The following is a 17,413-nucleotide window of genomic DNA, read 5'->3' on the forward strand; positions in this document are numbered from 1 at the left end:
GTGATAAAGAATTCTCTGCACCCATCATGCCTCTTATTGGTGTTAACAAAACCTCAGCGAAATTATGCATATGCTTTTACAGTACATGAAGTCATCTAATGTGATATTTTGGCATACTGTATGTGTCCATGATCAGTCATCACATTTGACTCTTACTCTCAGGAAGTTTGGGCTCTTTAGAGTGTTTCAGCAGGTATTTATCAGGAGAAGGCTTTTCCACTTTCACCGGACCCATCGTCTTGTAGGATGCTTTGTTCTGCTGATTTTCCTGCTTTAACTGCATTCTGAACTTTGACATGTACCTGAAAATAAACATGACATCATCATATGATCTTACCATGCTGGATAGGATCCTTATTTCATTCTTATTACAATCTGAGTAATGCAAGTTGACGGTGCCTTGCAAAAGTATTTATCCCCCTTGGTGTTTGTCCTGTTTTGTTGCATTACAAGCTGGAATTAAAATAGATTTTTTGGGGGGTGAGCAGCATTTCATTTACACAACATGCCTACCACTTTAAAGGTGCTTTTTTATTGAGAGACAAACAATAATTAAGATGAAAAAAAGAAATCTGGAGCATGCATAGGTATTCACCCCCTTTCGTATGAAACCCCTAAATAAGAGCTGCTCCAACCAATTCACTTCATAAGTCACATAATTAGTTGATTAAGATCCACTTGTGTGCAATCAAAGTGTCACATGATCTGTCACATCATGTCTGTATAAATCAACATTGGATTCTGGAAGGACCCTGACTCTGCAACACTACCAAGCAAGCAACATGAAAACCAAGGAGCCTCCAAACAGGTCAGAGACAAAGTTGAGTATGGCTCAGGGTTGGGTTATAAAAAAGATCCCAAACTTTGAATATCCCACAGGGCACCATTAAACCCATTATAGCAAAATGGAAAGAATATATGTCACCACTACAAACCTGATGAGAAGGTTGTCTACCAAAACTCACGGACCAGGCAAGGAAGGCATTAATTAGAGATGCAACAAAGACACCAAAGATAACACTGAAGGAGCTGCAAAGATCCACAGCGGAGATGGGAGTATCTGTCCATAGGACCACTTTAAGCCATACACTCCACAGAGTGGGGCTTTATGGAAGCGTGGCCAGAAAAAAGTCATTGCTTAATAAAACACGTTTGGAGTTTGCCCAACAGCATGTGGCAGACTCCCCAAACACATGGAAGAAGATTCTCTGGTCAAATGAGACTAAAATTGATCTTTTTGGCCATCATGGGAAGCACCATGTGTAGTGTAAACCCAACACCCTGAGAACACCATTCCTTCAGTGAAGCATGGTGGTGGCAGCATCATGCTGTGGGGATGTTTTTCATCTGCAGGGACAGGGAAGCTGGTCAGGACTGAAGGAAAGATGGATGGAACAAAATACAGGGTAATTCTGGAGGAAAACCTGTTTGAGTCAGCCAGAGGTTTGAGACTGGGATGAAGGTTCATGTTCCAGCAGGACAATGACCCTAAACATACTGCTAAAGCGAGACTGGAGTGGTTTAAAGGGAAACATTTAAATGTAGTAGAATGGTCTAATCAAAGCCTAGACCTCAATCCAATTGAGAATCTGTGGCATAACTTGAAGATTGCTGTACGCCAACGCAACTCATCTAACTTGAAGGAGCTGGAGCAGTTTTGCCTTGAGGATTGGGCAAAAATTCCAGTGGCTAAATGTGCTAAGCTAATAGAGACATATCCCAAGCAAAAGGTGGCTCTACGAAGTATTGACTCTGGGGGCTGAATACTACAGTACCTATGCACACTCCAGATTTCTGGGTTGTTGTTGAGGGGTTTTTTTTTTCATCTTAATTACTGTTTGTGTCACAATAAAACAACAATTTCCACTTTTAAAGTGGTAGGCATGTTGTGTAAATCAAATCGTGCCAACCCTCCAAAAATCCATATATATGTATATAAATTCTTACATTAATGATAATTATTAATTTTGTATTTTGCTCTCAGCAGTGCAAATTGAACTAATCTTACCTTGGAGGTTTTTCAGTTTTCCCCTCCCTTCTGGGAATAAGGGAATAAATGCTCTCAGGAGGCTGGGGTACACTCGACATAGTGGCTTTGAAAGAAAACTAATACAAAAAAAATACTTTAAAACTAACAGATTACTGAATTACAGGTCGCAGTATGGGCCCTTTTCCGACATGCACACCAGTGTGTTTCCTTAAACGCTGCCCTGGTCCTATTGCTTAGCAACAGCTCCACCTACTGCAGTTCAGAATCAGAATCAGATTCCTTGGCCAAAGTTGATGACACACAAGGAGTTTGGTTCTGGCAGTTGGTGTCTCTCTGGTGATACAGGAATGAATGAATGTACAATCATGGGCGTTGTGCCACCATTGAATGTGAAGGCAGCGTGTCGCCTTCACATTTCATAATTCTTCATTTGGACCCCCTCACATTTAACATAAAATATTAGTTCACCCAGCGCCGTTTCTATTGCTTCGTGAAAGAATCCATTCCACTTGATCGATAAGAGAATACACATTCCACTGAAAATCCACTCCGGGTTTTCTGGGCGTTCCCTACAACAACTCACCGCGCGCAGCTGATCGAAAGTGGAGGAGGTGATGTCAGCCCCATTGCCACCTCACAATGTCTAGCTTTTGCTAAAGCCTTATTCTTTTGTTATATGCCCTCAAAATTAACCCTAGGCCATGTTAAATTAATGTTCAACTTAACAATGAAATAAGCTGAGCCTAATGGGGTATTCTTGGTTGATGATGAATTGTTTGCAGTATTTGCTCCCTCCCCAGACACAATGGACCACGGGCGATTGCTCTAAGACAACGAGGGAGGCTCAGCCTCCTCTAAAAATGACGAACATTGTGTAGGATGAATTGCGCTAGGCTTATGTTATAGCCGACCTTATAACATTGCTATTTCAGATCCAGAATCATAGAAATATGTGCTCAACCCAACTACAGGGTGAAATCATTCCGTTATAACTTTCCCCAGTTCGCCTAATGTGTGCGTGAGTTTTTCCCCCTCGTGACAGCGCGATGCAGCACAGCCTCAGTGGACTTCAATGGCATTTGGGAGCTATGTGCTTTTCAATATCAAAATGCAAGATGATTATTGGACAAATACTGCGAAAACGCCAGCCCACGGACTCCCAGCCTCAGTGGACTTCAATGGCATTTGGGAGCTATACGCTTTTCAATATCAAAATGCAAGACGGTTATTGGACAAATACTGCGAAAACGCCCGCCCCACAGACTCCCAGCCTCACATGGGAGGGACATGGCAAAGCTTTCCGCGAGGAGACTGGTGATTGGTGAAAGCGGCCGGATATTTTCTTTGATTGACAGCTTGTTTCAAATATAGACAGGCAGCGGTGAATTTCAGTTCAGTCCCATGCGGATTCGCAAGTGATGTGGTGTATTGTAAGAGATCAGCTTACATTTCGATTTCATTCATTACATACGGTTTCTACCAGCTTTTTTAGTTTGTATATATTTTCATTGTAAATAAAGTGTAAATATAGTGTTGTCAAGTTTGCTATCTTAGTTCCAGAAATTTCATTTATTTGAGTGACTGAACTTGAACTTGAGGGGGCTAGTCAGCTAGCAAGAAAGCTGCGCACAGATGCCAAGCATTGCTAATTTAATTTTGGCGAAGCCATTTGCCAGTCTTCCTTTTGAGGAAAAAATTAAAATTAAAGAGCAGGGTAGACCAACGCCTCAAATTAACTTAGTGAAAAAGGTAGGGAATAATACTCGTTCCTTTCAGCTCTCCTGGTACGAGAAAGTGAATTGGCTAACAGCAAGTGACCCACATCAACAACAGTAAATAGGCTACTTTAGTAATATGTCATGGATGGACCAAAAATATAGAATCTATTTAAAATGTTTATGCTGAGTATATTATATTGGAATATATATTTTTCTGGATATGAATTAAACACAGCTACAATTTGGAAAACATTTTTAAACAAAAACACAGCCGAGAACATTTCACACTACAGACCTGGATTAAAAGTGAAGGGTTATCAAAATTGTCAATGAAACATTTCTCAGTCAAAATAAGTAAAATATAGGGAAAGTGTCATTGAATGAAATGTGTGGCACCCAGCTCCATGTTTGGCTCCCCAAGGTCAGTGCTTGTGCCTATTCCAGAACACTCTGCTGTTACTGCTGAGGTTCCTGACAAAGAGCTGCTTTCAATAATGATCAATTTTTAAACAACATGCCACAATTTTAAAATATTAAAATATACACCCCCCCCCCCCCCCCCCCCCCCCAACACCACCATCAGGTATATTGGACAGTAGGCTAATGGGCCAAAAGAACCTGTTATTTCACAGTTTGTGACCCTGCCAACAATCAGCCAGATCAGAGGCAAGAGTATGGGCAAAATTGATGTGTTTTTTCTTTTTTCTTTTAAAATCTGGAAATATTGTAACCGACCAGCCTCCCCTGTTTGAAAGACTACCAGCCGCCACTGCAATGGACATAAGGAAATTCTTTACAAAGAAGCAGAAATTCAGTCAGAATTTCCCCACAGGACAGGGTTTTTTTGTCCCAATGGAAATGTTAGTGCAGTTAGCTGGCTAGTCAGTGGGTGGTAGAAAAGGGCAACGACTTGCTTGAAGATTCTTGAAAACGTTTCACCTCTAGTCCAAAAGGCTTCCTCAGTTCTGTCTGACTAATAGGGAGTATCAGATATTTATCCTCTCCTGGATCAGAATCAGAATCAGAATTCTGATGACCAGCTCATCTAAGGTGTCATTGAGGCATCATGTTGGTGTGGGTCACTGGAGGCTGGGTGTGAACGGCGAGTCATTAGGGTGATCAAAGGATTGCCCGTTAGGATGATCAATGGAAATCTGACTCTCTCTGTTCTCTCTAGTCAGACAGAACTGAGGAAGCCTTTCGGACGAGAGGTGAAACGTTTTCAAGAATCTTCAAGCAAGTCCAGTTGCCCTTTTCTACCACCCACAGTTTACTATGACCTGGATGATTGAGAATCTTCACAGACTGGCTAGTCAGTGTTAGGAGATGTATCAGCTAGCTTAATGTTAGCTATCATTTAATTCAAACCCAGTAGGCCGACCTTACTGTAATGCCAAGAATGAGGTCAAGTCTGCTCTGATGATATTTATTGATTCCCTGTTTTGTCTGGTCTTTGCCAGTTTTCTGGAAAGTAACATGGGAAATCAGTGTATGGGGAAGGAAGAGTAGAAAGGAAAGCAATGGAGAGAGATGGATGTTATTCCAGGTGGATTGTGAAGGAAAGAGGGATAAAAGTTATGAAGTGGTAGAAATTGTGGTGGCACCAATGTAAGAAGGAGTTATATCTATAAATCTATTTGTTATACTAATCTGTAAATGTTACTGTAGTACCACCATTGCATGTAGGTTGACAAAACTGCACTTGTTCATTGTGTGAAGTTATCTTTTATGTGTCATTGCTTGACACAGTGTAATTTTGTGTTATGAAGACTGCATGATGCCATGTCATTTTTGTTATGAGTGTCACTAAATCGGAAAAAAGTCAAATGCACCCACTAAAGTCACTGTTGGTGGTTAACAAAATTGCACCTGTTCGTTGTGTGAAGTTATTTTTTATGTGTCATTGCTTGACACAGTGTGATTTTGTGTTATGAAGTTTGCATGATGCAATGTAATGCCTGTTCATTGTGTGAAATTGTGAATATTCTTATTTTTAAACATACAGTTGAGTCTCACTATTGCTTGGCAGAGTGGCATGTTGTGTTACATCTAAAACTAAATAAAAAAGGAAACACAAAATAAAAAGTAAAATGCACCCATAAAGTCATTGTTGGTGATGAACTGTGTCACATTCATCTCATTATCTTGGGCAGAGCAGTGGGTTTAAAAACAGGCTGATGAATATATGGACTAGTTGAATGAGGACTTATTGTTGAGTCTCTAAAATAGTCATTGAATTAAGTGACTTTTGTAGGTAAAATGAGGTGTTTAACAACCTGTTAAAAATACACCAGAATGCAGGAAATGGCATCTAATTAATAAAAAAATGTTCTGGGGGACCCCCAGACCCCCCACCAGTCCCCACATTAAAAATGCTTCTGACGCCCCTGTGTACAATATAGACAATCTAGACATTACACAATGCAAATATATGTGCAATACACAATATATCTATAATGTACTTATCAATATAAAATATGCTATCTCAGGCAGCACAGTAGTGTAGTGGTTAGCACTGCCGCCTCACAGCAAGAAGATCCTGGGTTCGAGCCCGGTGGCCGGTGATGGCCTTTCTGTACGGCGTTTGCATGTTCTCCCCATGTTTGCGTGGGTTTCCTTCAGGTGTTCCAGTTTCCCCCACAGTCCAAAGACATGCAGGTTAGGCTAATTGATGACTCTAAATTGACTGTAGGTGTGAATAGTTGTTTGTCTCTGTGTCAGCCCTGTAATGACCTGGTGACTTGTCCAGGGTGTATCCTGCCTTTTGCCCATAGTCAGCTGGGATAGGCTCCAGCTTTGTGAAGAAAACACAAATTTTCACAACAAAACAGCAACATCTCATCTCATTATCTCTAGCCGCTTTATCCTGTTCTACAGGGTCACAGACAAGCCGGAGCCCATCCCAGCTAACTACGGGCGAAAAGCAGGGTACACCCTGGACAAGTCGCCAGGTCATCACAGGGCTGACACATAGACACAGACAACCATTCACACTCACATTCACACCTACGGTCAATTTAGAGCCACCAGTTAACCTAACCTGCATGTCTTTGGACTGTGGGGGAAACCAGAGCACCCGGAGGAGACCCACGCAGACATGGGGAGAACATGCAAACTCCACACAGAAAGGCCCTCGCCGGCCATGGGGCTCGAACCCGGACCTTCTTGCTGTGAGGCGACAGCGCTAACCACTGCACCACCGTGCCGCCAAAACAACAACATAATAATAATAATAATGGGTGGCACGGTGGTGTAGTGGTTAGCGCTATCGCTTCACAGCAAGAAGGTCCGGGTTCGAGCCCCGTGGCCGGCGAGGGCCTTTCTGTGTGGAGTTTGCATGTTCTCCCTGTGTCCGTGTGGGTTTCCTCCGGGTGCTCCGGTTTCCCCCACAGTCCAAAGACATGCAGGTTAGGTTAACTGGTGACTCTAAATTGACCGTAGGTGTGAATGTGAGTGTGAATGGTTATCTGTGTCTATGTGTCAGCCCTGTGATGACCTGGCGACTTGTCCAGGGTGTACCCCGCCTTTCGCCCGCAGTCAGCTGGGATAGGCTCCAGCTTGCCTGCGACCCTGTAGAACAGGATAAAGCGGCTAGAGATAATGAGATGAGAATGAATGAGATAATAATAATAGTTGTGTTTGCATTAGCTTCCAGTATCACTTGGCCACTTCCTGATGCTTTAACACGTGACATTGTTTACAGTCCGTGGAGTCTGTGCGCGTGCCGGCGCTGCAAGTTAAAATACATTATTTACTGTATTAAATCATGAACATGTTTTATAGGAACATTTTATAGATAATATGTAAGATTTTATTTTATTTTACTATACATTCAGTGCACTTTGACTTACAAACCTGTGTTTTTCTGCAGAATGAGTTGTTTATTTACTGGTTAAATACTTGTTACTTGATTTTGTTTGTAAGTAAACAATTAATTAGTAAACACTGACTTAATTAACTTAAATCTGGATTCGTTTAAAGCCTAAAACCTCTGTGTGTGTGTGTGTGTGTGTGTGTGTGTGTGTGTGTGTGTGTGTGTGTGTGTGTGAGAGAGAAAGAGAGAGAGAGAGAGAGACCTACTTCTTGATGAAATTATTTTATTTAGATTTATTATAAGGACGTTAATAATATCCAAGTTGTCCTTAAGTATTGGCACCCTTGCTGAAGATAAATAAAGTACCAGTTCAGAGTACTACTTTACTTATATTCAGTCAAGTGAAGCTAAAAGTTGTTTATTATTATTATTATTATTATTATTATTATTTTGGCTCATCTTTACTAAGAGTGTGTATAATACTATACTACGGACACACTGACGCAACCCCATACCATGACAAACCCTGGCTTTTGGACTTGTTGCTGGTGATGGTGCTTTTCGTCTTTGGTCCGGAGCACACAACATCCATTTCTTCCAAAAAAGACCTGGAATGCTGATTTGTCTGACCACAATACACATTTCCACTGTGTGATGGTCCATCCCAGATGCCTCTGAGCCCAGAGAAGTCAACAGTGCTTCTGGACACAGTTAACATAAGGCTTCCTTTTTGCATAGTAATGTTTTAACCGGCATTTGTGGATGCAAATTCATATTGTGGTGCTTGATGAAGGTTTGTTAAAATAATCCCAAGCCCATGTGGTTATATCAGCTATAGATGAATGATGGTTCTTGATGCAGTGCTGTCTGAGGGATCACAGGTCACAGGTGTTCAGCTTAGGCTTGAGCCCTTGTCCTTTCTGCACTGAAATTCCTCCAGATTCAAGGAATCATTTAATGATATTACAAACCATAGAGGGTGAAATATCCAAATCCCTTTGTATCTTTCTTTCAGAAACATGTTTTTAAACATTTCAATAATTTTCTCTCACATTTGTTGAGAAACTGGAGATCCTCAGCCCATCTTTGTTCCTCAAAGACTAGGTCTTTCCTGGGTACTGGTTTTGTACCAAATCACGATTACAATCACCTGTTGACATCAGCTGTTTCAAATCACATCATTATTTAATCGTTTTATCTCGGTACTAGCCCTAAATTTCCCTGTTCCAACTTTTTTGGAAAGTGTTGCAGGTCTTAAAACACAGGATTGGATGTATATTCACAAATGAAATGAAGCTGACAAGACAAAACTGAAATATCATAAGTTCAGATTGTCTGCAATGAAATACAATTCAAAGTAAAGTTTTATTTGCATTTTCTGTGTGTGTGTGTGTGTGTGTGTGTGTGTGCGCGCGCGCATGCATATGTGTGTGTAAACACACAGTATCTACTCAGTACTCTGGAATTTTAAAATTGACCCTTGTAACAGTTCCTGATGTGGGTGGAGCACAGAAGCACGGCAGGCGAGAGTTGATGTTCACATACACACTTTTTATTTGGTTATTTTGGCTTTTCAGCTTGCTTGCTTCATTCATTCAGTCACACACATGCATTGGGGTCGGGGAGCCCCTCTTCTCTGTTCTCCCCCAATCAATCAATCAATCCCTGTGACAAACAAACAAACACACCCACACGCATTAATGACACCAGGTGTAATGACTTAGCCACTCACCTTCCCCAACCCTGCCCTCCATTCACAAACTGCTGCTTGGCCATGCCCCCGTTGCCACATACCCCCACCACCCGACTCGCAGACTCTGCCACCATCATTTGCGCCCCTGGGCTGTGGATCACCTCGAACATAAACGGCTGGAGGGCGAGATACCAATGGGTGATCCACGCATTGGCGTTCTTCATGCAGTGGAGCCACTGGAGGGGCGTGTGGTCCCAACAGAGAGTGAAAGGGTGCCCCACCAGGTAGTATCAGAGGGCGAGGACCGCCCACTTCATGGCAAGGCACTCTTTCTCGATGGTGCTGTACTTGCTTTCATGCATCGAGAGTTTACGGCTGATGTACAGGATGGGGTGCTCCTCGCCCTCCACCTTCTGGGACAAAATGGCCCCCAGTCCTTTGTCCGATGCGTCAGTCTGTAAAATAAAGGGGAGAGAGAAGTCAGGGGAGTGCAAAAGTGGCCCCCCACACAGTGAAGCTTTTACCTTAGAGAATACCTGTTGGCACTGCTCCGTCCACTGGACCGGATCTGGAGCCCCCTTTTAGTGAGATCGGTTAAAGGGCTGGTGACGTCCAAATAATTAGGTATAAACCTAAGATAATAGCCAGCCAGCCCCAGGAACTGTCTCACCCCCTTTTTGGTCTTGGGCCTCGGGCAGGCCTCAATCGCTGCAGTCTTGTTAATTTAGGGACGCACCTGCCCATGACCCAAGTGGAACCCCAGATACTGTACTTCCACCCACCCAATTGCACATTTTTTCGGGTTAGCTGTGAGGCCCGCACGCCTCAGTGACTTTAGAATGGCCCTCAGATGTTCTAGGTGCCGCGCCCAATCATGGCTGTAGATTATTATATCATCAAGATATGCGGCCGCATAGGCAGCGTGAGGGCGGAGGGCCCTGTCCATGAGCCGCTGGAATGTAGCAGGCACCCCAAATAACCCAAAAGAGTGCGTGACAAATTGGTGCAATCCAAATGGTGTGGAAAAGGCCATTTTCTTTTGAACAGCGGAATGGGTCCAGTGTCATCGCCTGGCATCGCTAGGACGAGCCATCGAGCTGGCGGAGGGCCATCTGGAGGCGGCTCCAATGGCAGGCAGACGAGGCGTCTCTCCTTGCTTCTCCTCTCTCTCTCTCTCTCTCTCTCTCTCTCTTCTCCCCCTCTGTTTCTCTTTCCCCTCCCCACCCTGTTCCCCTACCACGGAGGTGGCGGCCGGCTCCACCCCAGCTGGCTCATCGCACCCGTGGTGTCCTCCCATCTCCTTCTTCTGTGTCTGTGTTGTCTCCTCCTCAGGTGAGTGACTCCCATAATGCCGGTGCAGAGGGAAAGCCTGGGCCGGGGTGCTGGCGCAGCGGGGAGTCGGAGCATCTCCAGAGTCGGAGCTCCACCAGGGAGGCGGGAGCTGTGATCTGGATCCCCGACACACCAGAGACCACCCCTGATCAGGCCGGAATGTATCGCATACCAGTAAGTGTTCAAGGGGATACATATCACATGTTGGTGGATTCCGGTTGTAATCAGACCGGACAGCACAAGCTGTGAAGATGCTGTGTTCATGGGGATGTTCACAATTACCCTCTAGTGTCCATCCATATTCTATTCCAGGCCAAATGCATAGAATTAAGGCGGTGGTTAACCCTCGTCTCACCCACTCCTTAATTTTGGGAACTGATTGGCCAGGGTTTAAAGAATTGATGGAACACATAATGAGAGGTGGGTCCTGCATAGTAAATACTTCACAGGAAGCTCCTGGTGTGGCATTGACTGGGGAAGCTGTCGCAGAGCCGTCTACGTCAGCACCATGTCAGAGCATTGCAACGAGTGAGGAGCACCCCGCCCCTCCTCCCTCTCTCAGGGATTCCCTTGGAGATTTTCCGTTAGAGCAGTCATGAGACGAGACTCTGCGGCATGCGTTTGACCAAGTGAGAGTAATCGATGGTCAAACTTTCCAGCCAAATGCGATGCCTGCCTTCCTTCATTTCGCTGTTATTAAGGATAGGTTGTACCGAGTGACGCAGGACACTCAAACTGGAGAACCGCTAACTCAATTGTTGATCCCAAAGAGCCAGAAGGAACTCGTATTCCATGCGGCTCACTTTAATCCCATGGCTGGACACTTGGGGCAAGATAAAACACTAGCCCAAATAATGGTCCGGTTCTATTGATTCACAGGGACGTCCGTCGGTGGTGTGCAACGTGCCGTGAATGCCAATTAGTCAATCCCGCGGCCACTCCAAAAGCGCCTTTGCGCCCTCTCCCTCTGATCGAGACCCCTTTTGAAAGAATTGGGATGGATCTTGTTGGGCCATTAGATCAGTCAGCATGGGGATATTGCTTTATTTTAGTTCTGGTGGACTATGCAACGCGATATCTGGAAGCAGTGCCTCTCCGCAATATCTCACCACGCAGTATTGCCGAAGTGCTCTTCCACTTTATCTCCCGGGTTTCGGCACCACTGTAACAGTTCCTGATGTGGGTGGAGCACAGAAGCATGGCAGGCGAGAGTTGATGTTCACATACACACTTTTTATTTGGTTATTTTGGCTTTTTGGCTTTTCAGCTTGCTTGCTTGCTTCATTCATTCATTCATTCATTCATTCAGTCACACACATGCGTTGGGGTCGGGGAGCCCCTCTTCTCTGCTCTCCCCCTCCTTTTATGCTCAATCCCTGTGACAAACAAACAAACACCCCCCCACACATTAATGACCACCAGGTGTAATGACTTAGCCACTTAGCCCCCGACCCTGCCCTCCATTCACAAACTGCCACTTGGCCACGGCCCCATTGCCACAACCCTTTTTTCCTGAACACATACTGCATGATTAATAAAGTCATTTATGCAGTATTAATTCTTTGGATGGATTGGATAAATTGCATAAGCACACGTAATCATTAATTAGCCCTCAGAGGAATATGGGAACACTGAAGAAAATACTAATAAGATGGTAATAATGCCAAATAACTGCTCAATTGCTCTGAATTCCTGTCCATACGTATGTGACCCCACTGTAGTGAAATGTTGCCATATGGACTAATAAATAATTATAAAACTGAAGACACAGGTTAACAAAATGAAAACCTAAATATGGAATATCATAGTCCCCAGTTTTGTGTTACTATAATTGCAAATCAGAGGAAATGTTTGTGAATCATTTGATTTTAGCCGATGGGGTGCCACATGCAGTCCTTATTCTTGGATGTCCTGAAACTTCACTTTCCTTCATTCTGGACATTGAGAGACAGATTTGGTCGAAATCTTTTAAATACTTTTAAAAAAAGTCCATGTAAGCATGTACCAATAATCTGTTGAATGATATTTGCCAATGCTCAGCACAAGCTTTATTATTATTATTATTATTATTATTATTATTATTATTATTATTACCTCGCCCGCTATGGAGTAAGTGGGGTGAGGTATTGTTTTCGGTGGGGTTTCTTTGTTTGTTTATTTGTTAACGATACTATGGGGAAACAGCTGGACCAATCTTCATGAAACTTTCAGGATATATGGGCATTGGTCTCAAATAGAACCTCCAACATTTTGAGGGTCATCCGGTGAAGGTCACCAAAAAGGTCAAAATTGTTTTTGTTGTGGCTACTGCCTCATATAGACCCTTTTCACTCACATGACCTTCGTAAACGCGACCGCCATTTTGGACATGAAGAAATAACGGTTTATGGCACAGACCCTTTCGGTTCTCGCTCATCTAGCTGCTACAATGACTGCTTAGACTGCAACAATAATACCTAACACACATTTAAGTATCCGTCGTAAAGACGTGAAACTCGTCGAGTGACGAGTGTGTTCATTGATAAGCTAACACAATCTAAAAGTAGACATACCATCACACTGCCCTGGCGCTGTGTACAGTTTACCTTTTATGGTTTGTGCACTCACTATTTGCCATTACTTTCTCCAACCCAGTGTTCGAACTATGCCGATATTTTCAGGGGGGGGGTCCCTTTTTTTCCCTTGGGGGGGTGTGCTTGCGCTTGCGCTTGTCTCAGAGCGCGGATCTCCAAACATATGAGAAGCCTATCTTACGCACATATCACGCGGACTCCACACTTCCACACACGCATCGCATCTGAAGTCATAACTCATCAGGGGAAATCGTGTCCGCATTGGCATGTTCAAAAAACAACCTCGCGTCAACAATGATACCACACGCAAGAAAAAAAAAAAACAGTCAGGCTACTCAACACATCTGATCCACAGCAGCACCAAAGCATCACTGGAAATCATGTCAACAACCAATCTTCCATTTCAACACGCGTCAACAAACAAATGGCACCACAAACATGAACGAATCGGTCAGGCTACCGATTCCAAACCCACAGCAGACGAATAATTAAATGCATCTTACCTTAAAGCAGAATCGACCACAAAGGAAGTGTGTTGGCACTGTTGGCACACTTCCTTTCTACTAGTTTGTGTCCCCAACCTGGCAGCAGCAGTCGTTGTCATATCGGTTTATTTTATCTTTGATGTAAACACAACACTTCGGATATGCAAATGCTTCCTGTTACACACGGTTGCTATGTCAAGAAACATCATTTTGCCAATATTTTAGAGACCATCCATCTTCTCCGTCGGTCAGCATCTGTCGGGATCCGATAAAATGATAAATCTTGCCTTGTGTGTTGATGGTTACTACATCCAGGTGCACAACAATATAATGGCATGATGGAAGTCTTGCTGAAAATAAAAACTTTCTTTGATGGCTATATTCCTTTCGATGCTTCGCCGTCATTCCTCGTTGTTGGCTGTGGTAGACTACTGGTAGTTCATGTCCAAAATGGCGGCCGCGTTTGTCGTGACATCACGTGAAAAGGGTACATAGAGGTGCTAACCACTATGTCATCATGCTGTAAGAATGTAAAGAGTGTAACAATTGTGCACTGAGCATGCGCATACATGTGTTCCGATTAAATGGCTGGTGAGTGTATACAGTTTGGTTCACCATTCGAAATAAATGGACTAGACTAAAGAAATTGCTTTCGGACATATTTATGTTTATTACAGAGGGAAAGTGCGTTCCACTGAGCTCTAGCACCGGGCCATTTCCGGGAAATTAGAGTTTGGGTCATGGCGACAGCGTGTGTATGTTAGCCTCGGTTCGGAGGCTGACAGTTTCAAAAACTGTAAGAGGTAAGAGTAGAATAATATAAAGTACAGACACTTGGTATATTTTACTTCTATGATTTTTAAATTGTTCATTTTTGGGTTACACTTTATTTTTGTGGCTACTGCCTCATAGAGTAAATATATATGCTATATTTACTGTATGGACATGGGATCAGAAAACAATTTTATTTATAAGCAGCAGCCATATGTACCCATCGGGTACATGTTTTTTTCATGATATCTTCCTTCATATTCATCATAAGTGCTACTGGGCGAGGTTTGTTTTGCCTGCCAACACTTATTATTATTACTATTATTGAATTCCTTTGGTCTATAATCAAGCACGTATAAAGGCTAAGATAAAGGAATGGCTTTATAATTTTATCTCTGATTGGTGTACCACGATTTTCATTCTGGAGTCTCTGCATTAAAGCTAGACGGCCTTTCGATTTCATAAAATCGGTGAAATTTAGTTCCCTCTGAAATTTGCTCATTGTGATTACATGTTTATTTCTGTAATATCTCACAAAATATCAGGCCATTCTGTGGCTGGGAAGTTATTTAATGGGAGGGGATTCACTAGCAAATAAAGTGCGTGAAATTGCTCACTTCACGCAGTCAAGCAGACAGAGGAAGTCCGTGTGCGCATGCCCATGTTTACCTTTGACCGTGCACTGACAGTTACATCATTCTAATAATAATAATAATAATAATAATAATACATTTTATTTATAGGCACCTTTCAGGACACTCAAGGTCACCGTACAAAGACAATAATAAAAGCAATCAATAAAATGAAAAACATAATCAAAATAGTGCAAAAACATAATAAAACAGAAATAAAGTGCAACGGTGGGGTCATTCCAGTCCCAGATTAAAGGGAATATGCTTGTCGGAAAAGATGGGTTTTGAGGTGAGATTTGAAGGAGATGATGGAATCAGAGTGTTTATATGTCCTGTGGCAGGGAGTTCCAGAGGTGGGGGGGCTGAGCAGCTGAAGGCTCTCGACCCCATGGTGGACAAACAAGCAGGTGGGAGGGTGAGTTGGATGGAGGAGGAGGACCTGAGAGTACAGCTGGGTATGTTAGTGTGGAGGAGTTCAGTAAGGTACTGGGGCGAGGGTGTTGATGGCCTTAAAGGTAAAAAGTAGGATTTTATAGATGATGAGAAATTTGATAGGAAGCCAGTGGAGTTGCTGCAGGACAGGTGTGATATGACTGAAGGAGGGGGTTCTGGAAATAATTCTGGCAGCAGAGTTTTGAACCAGTTGCAGTTTATGGATGGACTTGTCAGGTAAACCAAAAAGAAGGAAGTTACAATAGTCAAGACAGGATGTAACCAGGGTGTGAACCAGGATAGCGGTACTGTTGGGTGTGAGGGATGGACACAGGCATGAGATATTACGTAGATGGAAGTAAGCTGACCGAGTGACATTATTTATGTGGGACTGGAATGATAGAGTGCCGTCAAGGATGACACCCAGACTCTTAACCTGGGGGGAGGGGGAAACTAAGGAGTTGTCAAAGGAAATGGAGAAACTGTTTATTTTTGAAAGGGTGGATTTAGTACCAATGAGAAGGACCTCAGTTTTATCACTGTTAAGTTTAAGGAAGTTATGGGAGAACCAGGATCTGAGTTCCCGTAGGCAATCGGAGAGGGAGGTGGGTTTGGTGGACAGGTAGAGCTAGGTGTCATCCGCGTAGCAATGGAACTGGATGTTAAATTTACGGAAAATACTGCCAAGAGGGAGGAGATAGATAATGAATAAAAGAAGTCAAAGCACAGAACCTTGGGGTACACCAGAAGAGTGGAGGAATGGTTGGAATGTGAATGTTTTCAGTTGGACCAACTGAGTGCGGCCAGAGAGATATGATTTAAACCAGTCCAGGGGCGTGTCAGATAGTCCAATAGTGGCTAATCTGTCAATGAGGATGGCGTGGGAGATTGTGTCAAAGGCCGCACTCAAGTCGAGGAGGATGAGGATGGTAAGGAGTCCAGTGTCAGCAGTCATGAGGAGGTCGTTAGTGATTTTGACAAGAGCTGTTTCTGTGCTACGAAGTGGGCGAAAGTCAGACTGGAACTGTTCATAGAGATTATTAAGAGAGGTGATCGTGAACCTGAGATGCAACAATTTTTTCCAGGATTTTGGAAAGGAAAGGAAGATTGGAGATGGGACGAAGGTTGTTGAAATTATTGGGGTCAGCACCAGGTTTCTTGAGAATTGGGGTTACTATGGCTGATTTGAAAGATGAGGGGACAGTACCAGAAGTGAGAGAAGAATGGATAATAGCAGTTATTAGAGGGGTCAGAGAATGGATAGAGGCTTTTACCAGAGAAGTAGGGAGAGGATCAAGCTGGCAGGTAGATGGCTTGCATTTGTGGATGAGGTCAGATATATCAGCAGCAGAGGGAAGTTTGAAGCTAGAGAATGGGTGGGAGAAAGGGATTTGAAAAGCTGGGAAGGGTGAGGTGGCCGAGATGTGAGGGGCTAGTTGCTGATGAATACTGTCAATCTTTGCGTTGAAAAATGCCACAATTGAGTTGCAAAAATCAGCTGAGTAGAATTGGGGAGGGAGACAGTCAGGTGGGCGTAGTGTTTTGTTAACCAGAGAAAATAATGCTTGTGTACCATTACCTAGTCTGATTTAGTCTGCATAGTAATTGGATTTTGCAATGGAGAGAGAATCCTTATAGAAGAGAAAGTGATTCATGAACATGTCCTTATGAACAGTGAGACCAGTTTTTCTGTAGAGGCATTCCAGTTGACGACTTTTGGCCTTAAGTTGGCGGGGTTTGGGTGTAAACCAAGGTGCGGATTGGATGAAGGAGACAGTCCGTGTTTTTAAAGGAGTCAGGGTTTCCAGAAGATTGTGGAGGCCACTACTGTAGTGGGAGAGCAGTTCATCAGGAGGGGGTGTGAGGTTGATGCTAGGGAGATTTGCGATACCAGTGTCCAGTGCAGTTAAGTTAATGTCCTTAATATTACGGAATGAGATGGTATGAGGCAGTTTAGTTTTGAATAAAGTGAC

The 17,413-nt window shown here is 43.4% G+C and overlaps 1 protein-coding gene across 2 annotated transcripts in view; it reads right to left on the reverse strand.

Moving 5' to 3' along the window:
* Positions 1–17,413, reverse strand: part of LOC132887878 (enkurin-like) — a 34,559-nt gene that overhangs the window by 10,945 nt on the left and 6,201 nt on the right. The window contains exons 1-2 of one of the 2 annotated variants that reach the window (XM_060923631.1): positions 2,009–2,088; positions 157–302 (exon numbers count right to left, since the gene is read on the reverse strand). In XM_060923631.1, the coding sequence (XP_060779614.1) occupies positions 157–302; positions 2,009–2,088 (226 nt within the window). Of the gene's footprint in view, positions 1–156; positions 303–2,008; positions 2,089–17,413 lie in introns of those variants that run through there. The other variant, XM_060923630.1, reaches the window with a different exon arrangement.

Source organism: Neoarius graeffei, chromosome 6, assembly GCF_027579695.1.
Source record: "Neoarius graeffei isolate fNeoGra1 chromosome 6, fNeoGra1.pri, whole genome shotgun sequence".
Classification (NCBI taxonomy): Eukaryota; Metazoa; Chordata; class Actinopteri; order Siluriformes; family Ariidae; genus Neoarius; species Neoarius graeffei.